At 45.3% G+C, this 13139-nt stretch overlaps 2 protein-coding genes across 14 annotated transcripts in view; one reads left to right on the top strand and one right to left on the bottom strand.

The window, feature by feature from the left end:
* The window catches only part of NDST2 (N-deacetylase and N-sulfotransferase 2), a 136712-nt gene extending 132999 nt beyond the window's left edge, over positions 1 to 3713 (top strand). For 10 of the 11 annotated variants that reach the window (XM_042792405.1, XM_042792383.1, XM_042792351.1 and 7 more), the window contains 3 exons: positions 237 to 346; positions 1548 to 1650; positions 1810 to 3713. In XM_042792405.1, the coding sequence (XP_042648339.1) occupies positions 237 to 346; positions 1548 to 1650; positions 1810 to 1935 (339 nt within the window). In that variant the 3' untranslated portion in view covers positions 1936 to 3713. The remainder of the gene's footprint in view (positions 1 to 236; positions 347 to 1547; positions 1651 to 1809) is intronic. The other variant, XR_006165303.1, reaches the window with a different exon arrangement.
* Positions 3714 to 11415: 7702 nt separating this feature from the next.
* ZSWIM8 (zinc finger SWIM-type containing 8) overlaps positions 11416 to 13139 on the bottom strand; it is a 65694-nt gene continuing 63970 nt past the window's right edge. For all 3 annotated transcript variants that reach the window (XM_009973744.3, XM_032982053.2, XM_032982054.2), the window contains one exon: positions 11416 to 12418. In XM_009973744.3, coding sequence (XP_009972046.3) covers positions 12215 to 12418 — 204 coding nt within the window. In that variant the 3' untranslated portion in view covers positions 11416 to 12214. The remainder of the gene's footprint in view (positions 12419 to 13139) is intronic.

Here is a 13139-nt window from a genome sequence, read left to right as displayed (position 1 = left end):
TATTAAGCAAAGCCTGTCATGATCTACTGTTTTATAGTACCTGTGGTCTGTCTCTTAACTTCTCTATCTGTGGTGGCAAACAGGCCACGTCTCCCCACTGTGTTGTGTAGCATAAGCGGGGCCTTGGCAGCCTTTGCTCACACACACACAGACCAGGGGCAGTGTTGAGATCCAGGAAGCCCACGGGTGTCGTTCCGCACAAGCTGCAGAGGCTAAGGCAGCTGCTGTCTTTTCAGCTTCTCATTGTGGATGGTCAGGAACTGAGACACAACCCTGCCTCTGTAATGGACAACATTCAGAAGTTCTTGGGAGTTACACCGCTCTTCAACTACACCCAGGCCCTCAGGTAGGGAAATCCTTTGGGGGGGGGGGGGGGGGGAGGGTGTTTTCTTAGCCAGGTGTGGTACTACTACTACGTACCTGATTGGAAGAAAACTTCTATTCTCTGACTACAAGACCTGCCACGGTTTCAGAGGTATGCCTAACCCTAAAATTAGGTTCAGAGAGCATGAGATGCTATGCCAAGACAGAATCATAGCTTAGTCTTTCCAGAAATGATGGAGGAAGGGCTGGTTTTGGCACTGTCATGGAGAAGCGTGAAGCTGCTCACAGCAGTGATTAGGTTTTCCATTTGGTCTCTGTGGTTTCAGAGAAGGGGCTGGAATTATTAGCGCTCCTTATACTTTGTGTTATACCTATATCTGACAGAAAGCACAGGATGTGTGAAAAAAAAAAAAGCGTGACAAATGGCTTGTGTCTTCAACTAGATGGAGATTAGGGACACGTGGCAGAGTTTGAGGTAAAGAGCCTGTTATTACAGAAGGCATGGACCTGCCAGGTGCCCAGAGCAACTACCCTTTAACAGTAAAAAGAGGAAAACCAGTTCAGTTCTCCCTCTACAGTTGTTTTCCAAGGGGGTGGCAAATGGCTCCCCAGGGGAGGGCAGATGTAGAGGAATGTCAAATTACTTGAAAGCTTTACTTGCTGAAGCACATGTGGTGATGGTAAATGGACTATTTCCAGTAGTGGTACTGGCTGGTACCCTTCAGCCAGGGTCAGGAAAGAAATGGTATTGGTCAGCTTGCCTCATAGTTTGGTAGAGGTATGTGCTCAAAGCTCAAGCTCTCCTTTGGTGAATTTGAAGGGACGGGACTGACCAGACCCAGACACGGTTCTCAGCATTTGCCTTGCAAGAAAAATTACACTGACTCTTTAAACAGTTGGGAGATTTTCTAATACATCTCAACTGTAACAAGGAGTTTTAAAAGATTTTGCGTACGCGCACCCTGCCCCCCAAGCTTAACAAATATTGTAACACCACGTTACCTCTGAATTCTGCATAAAGCTGAAACAGTCATGGTTGTAATAGATTTCTTGTCGAAGTAGACAAATGCTAAAAAAAAGGGAGCCAAGACCACAAATAAATAAACCAACCCAACCCCAATTTGTAAAGCATTGAAATGGGAAATACCTATGGAGTGAGTTACTTTCTGCTGCTACTAATTAGGCATGTGGCCATATCTTTTAAAGACAAGTGTCCTTTTCAGATTTGATGAAGCAAAAGGATTTTGGTGCCAGCTGCTAGATGGAGGAAAGACTAAATGCCTAGGAAAAAGTAAAGGAAGAAAATACCCTGATATGGATTCCTCGGTGAGTAACTGTCTCGGATCCATTGTCAGCAAGAGATGTAGAAACTTCCCAGCAAACCAACCTGGATTTTCCTACCATCTGTGTCCCAGATGACCTCTGGAACATGTGCCGAGGGTAACATTTTCTTTCATGCTAATGTGATCTGTATTTTCCACACAGTCACGGCTGTTCCTAAGAGACTTCTACCGGGAGCACAACATTGAATTATCCAAGCTGATGAACAGACTTGGGCAGCCCCTTCCCACCTGGCTCCGAGAGGAACTGCAGAACTCCAGCTGGAGCTGAGAGGGCCCCCTGCCCCCAGTGCCATTGGGATGTGTGGTGCTCCAACACGTGCTATGATGCCATCTCTTGTCAAACCAAAACAAGTGGACACAGGAGCAGGAGCAGAGAACATGCATGCAGAGCCTTTCCCCACCACTGGGAAGGGCTGCTGCCTCTGACACTGCCCTGGGGCACGGAGTGCAAGTCCCATTCTTGAGTATTAATGGTGTGTTACACTTTGACTTTTACTTACAGGAAGGATTTGGAATGCCCACTCTGCATTAAGCAGGGGAGAGAGCACGGTTAACACTTTATGTTTGAATTACTCTTCTCAGTATGCGAAACAAGCACTAGCTGGTTGGTTAATGTGTTGCTCCTCTGAGTCCAGAAGTAAAGCCTTGAGAGGTGAGAGCTATTGAGCCCACTGCTGAGAAGAGAGCAGCCGCTCAGTAAAAGGGGAATCTAGTCCAGTGAACCCCAGCTTTTATCCAGTAGTCTATTTGGCATCAGCAAGGTACAAGAATGCCTTGTTCCTCTCCATGCAGCGTACCGTGGCCATGATCATTACTTACAGTGCCACTGTGTGTAGCTGTTGGGGACTGCACCTTCTTGGAGACAGACGTACTAGACGTAAGATTGTCTCTCCTTACCTGCAGCATTGCTGGTGTGATAGTGTTCAGTGAGTGGTCAGTGGGAGATAAGGCAAAACTGCGGGTATTGACACACAGAATTGATTTGTTATCTCTGGGAAAAGGTTGCCATATATGGCAGCGTGGCAAGGATTCCTCTGCAGGGACTTTTAGACATTTCAAAAGATAACCAAGGAGCTGTATGTCCCCTTAGAGCACTTTGGAGGCAGATGTTAGTGCTGCACGGCAGTTGGGGGGAGGCAAAGCTCAGGTATTGTAAAATAAGGCTGACACAGCTGAAAGCAGACAATTCAGTTCCCCTTGTCCTGAGCAAGTTAAAAAAAAAAAAAAAGCAACACTTTTCTCTTTCTGACAGCTCCAGGACCCCTACCACATATGCTGATAGCTAACACCTGTTTTAATCCCCTGCAATCCAACAATCCAAGGAGAGAAGCAAAAAACAGTTAAGAGTAAGTATTGTTTGGGTATAAAAGGGAAAGCTTGGAGTTCTAGTGGTTTCCTATATCCAAAAGGGGCTGTTTAGTTTACTACTTCTGCACGTAGTCAAGTAAGTACACTAAGATGCTTTGCCTCCTCCTGCAGTTGCTGGATAAATTATTCTCAGAGGATATCCTCCATGGTTGTACATGGTTTCTGTTGCTGACCCATGGGCCTCTGGAATTGTGCAGGCCATTGTCCCTTCCTCTGGGGCAGGCACGGTCCTTGGAGGGTGCTGCAGTTTCAGAGACCAGAGGGGCAGGATCCATATAATGAAACTTCCACAACTGTCACGAGCTCTTTTTCTCCTATCCAGAGAGAAGATGCTTCAACCAAGCTTCTCCATTGAGCCTTAGGTTTTGTGTACTTCTGAACGAATGGTGCATTTACCATTGTATGTAAATGTATATAGTATGCAATATAGTATTTTATTTCATGTGCCCTTGGAAAGGGTTAATTTGTGCAGCCAAGAACAGGACAGAAAGACTAGAAACCCCTCTCTCACTCCTGTTAGAGAGAAGAGCCCGACTTCCTGCACTGGATTCATGTATAGCATCATTCACATTGAATGATAATGAAGAAATTCTTGGCTCTCGAAGCTGAGCACAAGTGTCTGAATAAAGGCTAGAAGTAGTAGTAAGTGGAGATTCAATAAATGTACTACTTATTTTTCTTCTTTGTGATGATTTGGAGTGATGTCATGGACCCTAAGCTGTCAGAAGGTTAAAAAAACCTGAAAAACCTACTCCAGGCCTTACAGCTGATAATTTGGGAGGGTGACAAAAGGTGTTTCACTTACATTTGTAACAACACAGTGTGTCCTGAGGCTTCTTTCTCTGCAGGTGCACCTGTAGCCTTGCAGAAGGTGGCATAGCCCACATCCTCCAGTTAGAGACTCATTCTTACTGGTTTGCACTAGTGAGGACCCCTGGGCCACCCTTAGCTGCTGTGCAGCAGCCACAGCACTGTCCAGCTGTGCACCTCCCGTCCAGGTGTAGCAGCCCTACAGCAATAAGAAGCCTGAGGCTGAACTGGAAGCAAAGCATTTGTTTAAAGAGTCAGGGTTGTGACAGCATCATAAACCAGCCTCACAGCTCTCACTTCACACATCAGTACAGCAGCAGAGCAGCTATTTTTACATGCTGCCAGAGGAGGAGGAGGATCCCAGGCCCAATGCTACTGATGCTCCATTAAACCCTGTTCTTAATCCATTAAAGGTTCTCACTTACACAATTACTTCATGCTTTACCTTGGACAGTGGTACATCTTTGAGGAGATGGATTTAAACATTAAAAAAATAATCAAGGTATCAGGACTAAATGTTGGGAGGGGCTCACTAAATGTCAGGGTTGGTTTACTGGTGATAGTCCTTCACTCAAGGCAGCAAAGGGCTGCTGTTTAGTCTCATTATTTGTTCTTTCCTTCCCCTCCTCCCCCGCTTGCTTTGTTTCTATGCTATGCTTGTTACTTGTTCTTGCTGCTTATGCTAACAGCAAACAAATCACCTGCTGTGGTCACATCCAAATGTTGCAATGTCCTTAACTGATCTGGCTGATGGAGAGTCATGTTCAAATCTGGTACCTCCCTCTGACAGAACCTTGCTGCAGAAGCTGCCCTCTTTCCAGACATGCCTTCAAAGCTGTGGAAACAAATACCCCCTCCTCAGAGAAGCTCTTAGAATATCAACAAGCTAACAAAAACATCTTTTCCAGAGAGATACGCTGGTTACTAGATCCTAACCCATTAGGTGCTTACACATTAGAGACCTCTCACACTTCATTTTGGTAGTGGAATTAAACCTCATCATCTTACCTCACTGCTTAGTAACAAAACTTCACAGTAAGCAGTTCACTCCTAAGATAAGGAAAACAGTAAACACAAACAACATTAACTGAAATGATTTTTTGTAATGTATTAAAAATACTTTTTTAGTCTGATGCATAGGAAACTGACTCATTTAAAAACGAATAATTTGAGCCAGGTATTGGAAAGGCACATGATCATAACAGAACCAGTAGCTGTATCGTGTCACTCTTCAGAACTGCAGGGGTACACAAGAGGAAAAAACAGGCAAAACAAACACTAGGAAACAACTTTTTTTTTTTTTTTTAAAAGCTATCAGAGCATGTATATATATACACCAGCCTCAGCATACGAAGCTGGAACTTCTGCTCACACACAACTTCTGCGGTTCAATCGGGAAGATACTTAAAAGTAGGCTGCTACCTCTTTCTACTAGGCACAGGAAATACCAGCATGAATCTCAGCCGTAGGGTAAAGACCTTTTAAGGGAACTGGGAGAATGCCTCTGTAGGTGGCAGCGTGTATCAACTCTACATGAAAATCTGATCACTGAAAGCTGCACTTTGCACTTGATGACAGCACTGCAAAGGTGCATCTTCCTGGCAGAGGCCCACAGCTCCTGGCAAGCAGACTGAGGAGCGATATGAATCTCCCCAGCAACTGGATCAAACTCAGCCTGTTGTTTTGCAGCCCTCACACTCTGCTGGTAAGAGAATCCTTTGCTTCCTTGATGGTCATTTTGCTGTATCAATAGAATAGTACATGGCAAGAAAGGCACTGACAAACGGGTCTTGAACATGCCAAATGAATCTGAAACAAATGTTCATCCCCACCACCACTTGCTGAATCCTGAGTGTCTCCTGGCTGACACAGTGCACCTGTGAGCAAGACACCAAGTACCTAACACACACAAGTGTTTCAGCAGGCTGCCTCAAACCAGGAATGGTATCTCCCATCAGGCATGAGGACTGTTTGTTTCTATCCCCTTTGTCTTAAAGGCTTGTGGGGGTTAAAAAAAAAGAAAGGTGTTAACACAGAGCATTGTTAAGATTAGGAGATCATTTGAGAAATACTTTGCAAACAGGTTTTGCAACAGAAAAAGGATACCCAACACTAAGCTCCACTAGGGTTGAGAACTATGTAGAAATAATTTATTAATCAATTTTTGGCTTTGAAGAGTGGTTGTCTTCTAAGACTCCATTTCTCCCCGCTCTCATCTATATAGTCTTATCAACTCCCCAGTCTCTCCAAAATGCTTGTAAACCAGCATGTCCATAACAGTGACACTCCCCCAGCAGTCTGAAACCCAGGTCACATACATTTCATTTATGGTAACAGGATCATAAATCAGGCTGGTCTCAGAACCCCTTGAGTCATCAGAAAAGGTGCCTTTCAGGACTTCTGACACCATCGTGTTGACACTACAGCCCTGCACAACAGCTGCCCTTTAGGCCCGAAACTCTCCTGGCTGAATTAAATAAGGCAGAGTAAAGCAGGACATGGAAGGAGGCTGTGGGGACCCAGTCCCCGCTAACTTTGTACAAATACTACATACAATAGACTTCTAATGCATTTCCCCCTTCTTCTAGCTCACATCCCCTTCACAGCGATAAAGTAATTGTGCAGTGCAGCCTGTGCAGTACTAAGTAGCTACAAATGCTGTAACTGTAAGCAGGCAACACCAACAAGAAAAAAAAGTCACTTGCTTACAGAGCACAGCAGCGAAGTTACCTTCTGACACCAGACAAAGCTTGCATTTCAATGTTACCCTGAGAAAAAGCATTGACCAGTCACAGGCTCAAACAAAAGCCGTAGCACCGAGTAGCCCCAAGCTGCGCTTCCAGTTTTCACAGATCAATGCCACTCCTGGACAGGTGCCCCCGCTGCCCTGCCCCAAGTGCAAGTAGCCTCAGAATGGAAATAGGAAGCAGAAATAAGTTCAAAAGCCACACGTGAATAATGCTGGGGGTGGGGGGATAGTGAGAGGGGAGGGAGGTAGAAAAACCAAAACCACAACAATAAACAGTAGTACTATTTAAGAAATACCCTCTTTACCATAATCATGTCACATGGCACAAATTCTGGCACAGAAAGAAAAACCACAAAATATTCCAAACTCTAGTTCAGACCCATTCACTCTAGCAGTAAGGCTTAAAAGAAGTGTCAGTCATACAATAGGCACGGTCATCAACAAATGCTGAGAAGTTCTCACGGCCCAACCTGCCCCTTTAATTTTTTCTGTTTAGTTTAAAAATAAAACAAAAATGCATCAGTAGCAGACTGTGAGCACACTTTTCTGTTTTGGCACACTCTCGCCCCAGGACCACGCTAGACAATTAAGTTTAATACCCTGCCCTTCTCTGAATGTCTAGGTAAGAAAAATACAACTTTCCCAACTCTCATAGAAAACAATTTCAATTTTAAGTCATGTTAAAGCTGGCTGGCTAACTTACACAAGGAGGTGGTGATAAATGTCATGGGTGCTTCAGTGCTTACCCCGTTTCCACTGACTGGTGTTTGCAAGGCCGGTGAGTGCACTCGAGCGCTGTGTAGCAACAGCCAGGCCAACGCTAACAAAGCTGGGAAGGTCAAAGCCTGTATTCTGCTCCAAAATACACCAGTGCTAGGCTCGCTAAAAACCAAAGCCCACACACACAGAATTAAAAAACAGTTTAGGTTCAACAATTCCCCAGGAGGCTATTTCTGAATGGGTTCTTGGAGAAGGAAAATACATATCCCAAATAAATATCAATGACAGTAAACAAAACTATACAGAAACTAGGCACTTTTCAGCTACCTCCAGGTGTACCCCCTGCTAGGCACGTTGCTTCATCAGGTGACGACTCCACCTCAGCTTGTTCGTGGGCTGTAAAGACACTGACATCCAAAGGCAAATACTGATCTGCTAACTCATGTTTCTGGAAAGTGCTTCCAAAGGATAACCTTCACAGGCAAGAAAGATGGTTGTAGGCGAACGTGTCCAGAGAGGGAAGAGGGGAGCCAGCTCCCTCAGCAGTTGGCCTATCTGATCTACATAGGGAACGAGTACCTGCACCACACAATGTGTTCTCAGGAACGAGGCTGGCAATGACTAACACCTTTATTTTATCTGTTCCGTAAGAGCAAAAAATCACATTATTCCTTCCGACAAGCCAGATATCAAAAAATCCAGAAGCAATCTTGGCATGTCCCCTACCAACTACACTAATGCCAAGATTTTACCCCTTAAGATTCAGAAACTATGCAGGGATCAACAGGTTAAGTTCCAGAAATGCTGCTGTCCCAGATACAGGATAAAAGTGCATACAGACAAGGGGTAAAGACACTGTATGGACATGTGAGGCCACTAACATCCTCAGGGAAGGGAAGGTGGAAAAAAGGCCCTTTCACTTACAATACTTCACCTTTATCTTTTCATACCCTCTCCCTTACATTTTTTGATGTATGGCCCCCTCTGCATATATATAAAATGAGGCACAGAGGGAATCTCCACCTTTAAGGAGTTGCTTCTAAGTATCCTAACACTGGAATACCATCTGCTCTTATCTGCATGTATTGATCCTAGGACAGAGCATCAAAACACACATCTATGCACCATGGCCAGATTGCCTATGAGGTTCCCACAGAATGTCAAGTGCGGACAGGGGGTTAATTCCAAGTGCAAGGCTGGCCTTAGCACACTGCCCTAATTAGGACTAATAAGCCTTTTGATCTTCAACACTAGCAGGACAGTGAAAACTGGCCTACACGTATCTTGCAGTAAAGACATCAGCCCCTTCTCAGCTGGTTTCATGTGCACCTGTGCAAATTTGAGTTCTCCAACTCCCCACTGAAGTGAGCTGCTATTTACAGAAACACTAACAGCTAAAAGGGAAAGTATATTTCCCACGGTCACAAGAGGAAACCAATCTGGCACGTGAAAGCAAGTCATTGTGAACAGAGGCACAGGAAGAAGCACAGTCTAAAGACCTTAGTCATCTTACCTTCAAGAAGCAGACAGTGAATTAGACTTCAACAAACGTGACAATAACCCACTGCAAGGTCTCCCATCCCAAAATACCATCTGTCTTCATGCAAGTGGGAGTCAGACCCTATCCAGATAAATACCCGTAGCTATTAGTACTAAATTCAGCATTTGCTGCCCAGTCTGGGAAGAGGCAGTAGCCAACATGGAAAACAGCTTTTCCGCTATCTAAACCCATTTCTGCACTGGAAGAGCTCTACAGCATCCACCTGCCGTGGTAGCTGGCCTTCACTGCAGCCACTTCGTGTATCGCTGGTAAGGGACCTAGAGAGAACATTTAAGTGAAAAAAACACATGGATTAACTGAAAATCAAAGGAAATCTGAGTTGGCTGCAACCTCTGCTTTTTTACAGGTCTTCTGCTGAAATGTCTTTACAGAATTTCTGAGCCCAAGTATTTTCCCCACTCCTTAAATAGTGACCAATCTAACAAGATTGCACTGGGTAATAATTTTTCTGTTTTAATAACAGATTAATGCTTCTTAGGCCACCAGTGCTCATCTCATCTCTTATGAAGGAAAAATACCTCAAAACCCTCCTGGCCACATGGCAAGAAAAAACATCGCCATCTCCCTTCTCACTTTCTCCTGTTCTTGCTCAGATCTTTTTCCATGGGATGTGGCTCAAGAACAACAGATTAACAGATGCAGAGATGCGAGACTGACACCATGTTCCGGAAGGCCTGAGTAAATGAGTGTGCGTGCAGCACCTCCACACAGCTCCCATCTCTCTCTGCTCAGTCTGAGGAATTTTTTCAGAGAAAAGACTGGCAACTTCTGAAACTACTGACCTGTGCCTCATATCACTGAGCTGCTTGTCCAGTCAATGCCAGCCTGAGGTGAGATTCCCTGGCTCTTCCTCTGTTTGGGCTCTGCAGCTGCTAGAAGACAATTCTGACAGGGTCTGCCATATGGAAGCAGTACAATCTGTATGAGGACTAGAATGGGTAAAATAACCAAACAGAGAAAGTTTTGAGCACAGTGCAAGATAATGGGCATTGTGATTTCTTCTCTCTTACAGTCTTTATGAGGACTACACAATGAAAGCAAGTACACTTCCAGGTAAAGTCCATTCTAACCTCACTGTGAGCAGCTTCACTGTATTTTCCCAAAACAAAGACACTGGTGACAGTGCTCTTATGCTCCTGGTGTTCTTTAATTACAGTAGTCTGAAAACTTGACTGCTCAGGGTCTAAATGTAGTCTTCTAATAGATACCACAGATAAGGCTCTGCCATTTCCTTTCCCTATTCAGTCCAAATCCTCAATGCAATAACAGTCACTTCTGCTCCTGATATTTAACACATTCAGCTCTTTTGCCCATTTCCCTTCTGCTTCTTTCCTTCTAGAAGATGCTCCCTTCTCTTCCCCTAATTTCCTCTTATAAGCAACAGAAGAGCAAAAATTAGACTTTATTAGAAAACTAATTTTTCTCCAAACTCCTTTCCCAGTTCTGAACATGCAAGAACCAGAAAACACAGAAAGTGCTCCAGGAACCCAAACCTTCCAGACATTGGGCTGTGCTCTCCACTCCAATCCAGTTTTGCCCAGTAACAGGCAGCTCATAATCAATATGAAGCTTAGTTTAAAAGCCACAAAACTTAACACATTCTTATGAATGTCAGCATTTATCATTGGCATGTAACTGGACACCTTATGGAAGAATACAAGGGGTTGTAAGGAGATCTTTAAACAGACATAGAAGAACCTCAGTCACACTCTGGCCTGTGCAGTACACAAAGTCAAACCAAAGGAGCCTGTTCATCTGTTTTGCTCTATGTCTAAGAGAGTCAGTTCATGTAAGAGTATCATTGAAAATATCAAACAGGCACATATTTCTAGCTTGCCGAAATTAAATGCTCCCCATTGGCATTGCCCAAACACAAGTAAGATGCAAAATACATTACTACTGAGAAATTGGATTCTTAACATCCATCAATCTTCTGACTTCCAGTTTCAAAAGCCCTGAAATTTACATGCTTGTATGCTTACAAACGGCAGTAGCCTTTTAAATCTCCTTGGCATAAAAATAACAGCTTTACAAAATTAATTTTCTGCAATGCTGTCCCTACTGGGTATCTTGCCTAGTCCAGCACAGATCTCTCTAAACACACGGGAGCAGACCACTAGCCGCCTTTAACAATTACATCAATGGTGAGCAGCTATGGTTTTGCACAATACTTTGGAAACACAAAGCTCTGCCTTACCACGCAATATCACTGGTGTCAAGACCACAAAAGGAACCCGGCAGCTGGCAGAGGTGGAGGCAGAACATCCCAGGCTTACCACCAACTCCCCTGGCACCCATCAACGTCCTAGGCTGCACGTACCTTAGCCTCTGCAGAGGCATGTCGTTCTCAGAGCAGTACCACGCAAGAAACCTTTGGCTCACAGCTTGTGTAAAAGTTCCAGCCACCTGCCTTGTGCTGGACCCCTGTTCCCCAAGGCAGGGCAGCTATCTACCAGGGCTCACTGGAGCTCCCACTGACACACAGCCGGCCAGCTCCATCAGACTGTCAACATCATAGCAGAGAGAAGAGAGAGTCAGTCTAAGAAAACGAGTGTTTAATCAGGAAACGAGAAGAGACAAGGGATAAGAAACTGATTACAGGAGAGTAATACCCCAGCCAAAAGAAACATGATTGTACAACTCGGAACGACCGGGATCAAAACATCCTACGAGCCAGCAGTGCCCAGAGAGGGACACTCCCGAGAAAGAGCCCCAGCACTTGTGGCAGTCTCCAGGCAGCTCAGCAGTCACGGACTCTGCCCTCAGCAGCCGCTGCAGGGAGCTGCAGAGCTGGCCCGGGCCCTGCTGCTCCAGCCTCAGCTTCTCTCAGCAGGAGGTGCTGAAAGGAATGGAGGGAGCACTGGCTGTGCACAGCAGTCCCAGCCTCTCCCGACAGGAGATGGTGTGTGGAGAAAGAGAAGCCCATACAAAAAAAAAAAAAAAAAGTTTACATATTTATAAATGCCAAAATAAATATTTAAGACAGAATCCCCCACCCCTCTAACACGTGCGTAACCACACTGCAAACTGCTCGCAGGATAGCCTCCAGGGGCTCAGGGAAAAAAGCGGTGACTACACCACAGGGCAGCCAGCTCAACTTCCTTCTCGTTTCCTGATGTTTCTGAAGCCTGCAGCCCACTGGGAAGGAGGAAGAAGAGCGAGCAAAGCAGAGTGCCAACACGCCACAGTGCTGGAGAGGAATGTCATAGTATAAATACATCAGATCAGTGGTTTCCAACAAGTTAAAACTAAAAAAAGACACCAGAAGGAAGGATGGTGTAAATGGAACTACAACTATGCAGGGCAAAGGGTTGTGTGTCCGTGGAGCTCCACCTGCCGTCACGGTGAGAAGGTGGTCATTTCCAGAGAGACCCTTTGCCACAGCTCCTTTGTCTGCTTGCTGCGCTTTAGGTTCTGGAGGATATCATTGAACTGCATCATGCCCATGGGAGTCAGGCAGAAGGCGCTTCTGGCGCTGCGGATGGCATTCACAAAGTCATCGTAGTCAGCCGGAGTGAGATGGATCAGCCGATGATGGATGTACTGGATGGGAACAGGGAAAGAGCCTTAAGGTATCTGCTCACCACCCTCATGCTGGTGACACTCAGAGGAGGACTCGAGAGGTCTCAAGACTCAGAGCTCTGACAGAGGAGAGCTAGCTCAAAAGACAGCAGTGCTATATCTTACGCCCTCACACAGCCAAGGTAAGTGTGTCCCCTCAGAGCACCAAAACACACCACAGAGCACCAGCAGGTGTTCTCTCTCCTGCATGACCACCAAATTGTGCCACAGTACAGCACAAAAGGGCCAGCCACCACTGCCCCACCACCCACCAGCAGCTAACCCCCACACCATTCATTCTGCAGGTTATACATGAGGACCCAGCATCTTCACTGGACATCTCCTTTGCTAAGGGATATGGAAGGAGTAAGGCTTACACTAAGTTGCTACAGAACACCTCCAAGCTTAGCACTGTCACTTCCATCAGCTTTTCAACTAAGGCCCCAAACTGCAGGTCCAGCTTTTGAGAAATCCGTTTCCCTAAATGGAGCTCAGAAAAAAAAGCTGAAGTGAAGAAGCTGTCATTTTTCAGAAATACCACCTAGGTGATAGGACAGCTAATACAACCTGGAGAGTATATCTACAGAATCTCCCTTCTGGTCATTTACTCAAGAGAAGCAGGTACATGTGGGGTGTCCTGTCAACACTGTTTTAAAGAACAGCCAGCTCTGGTATTCCAGCTGGCTCACTGAAACACGCTTAT

This window comes from Tyto alba, unplaced genomic scaffold, assembly GCF_018691265.1.
Source record: "Tyto alba isolate M040663 unplaced genomic scaffold, T.alba_DEE_v4.0 Super-Scaffold_1, whole genome shotgun sequence".
NCBI classification, from domain to species: domain Eukaryota; kingdom Metazoa; phylum Chordata; class Aves; order Strigiformes; family Tytonidae; genus Tyto; species Tyto alba.
The sequence above is the reverse complement of the archived record's forward strand: the minus strand, read 5'-3'. Positions and strand labels throughout refer to the sequence as shown.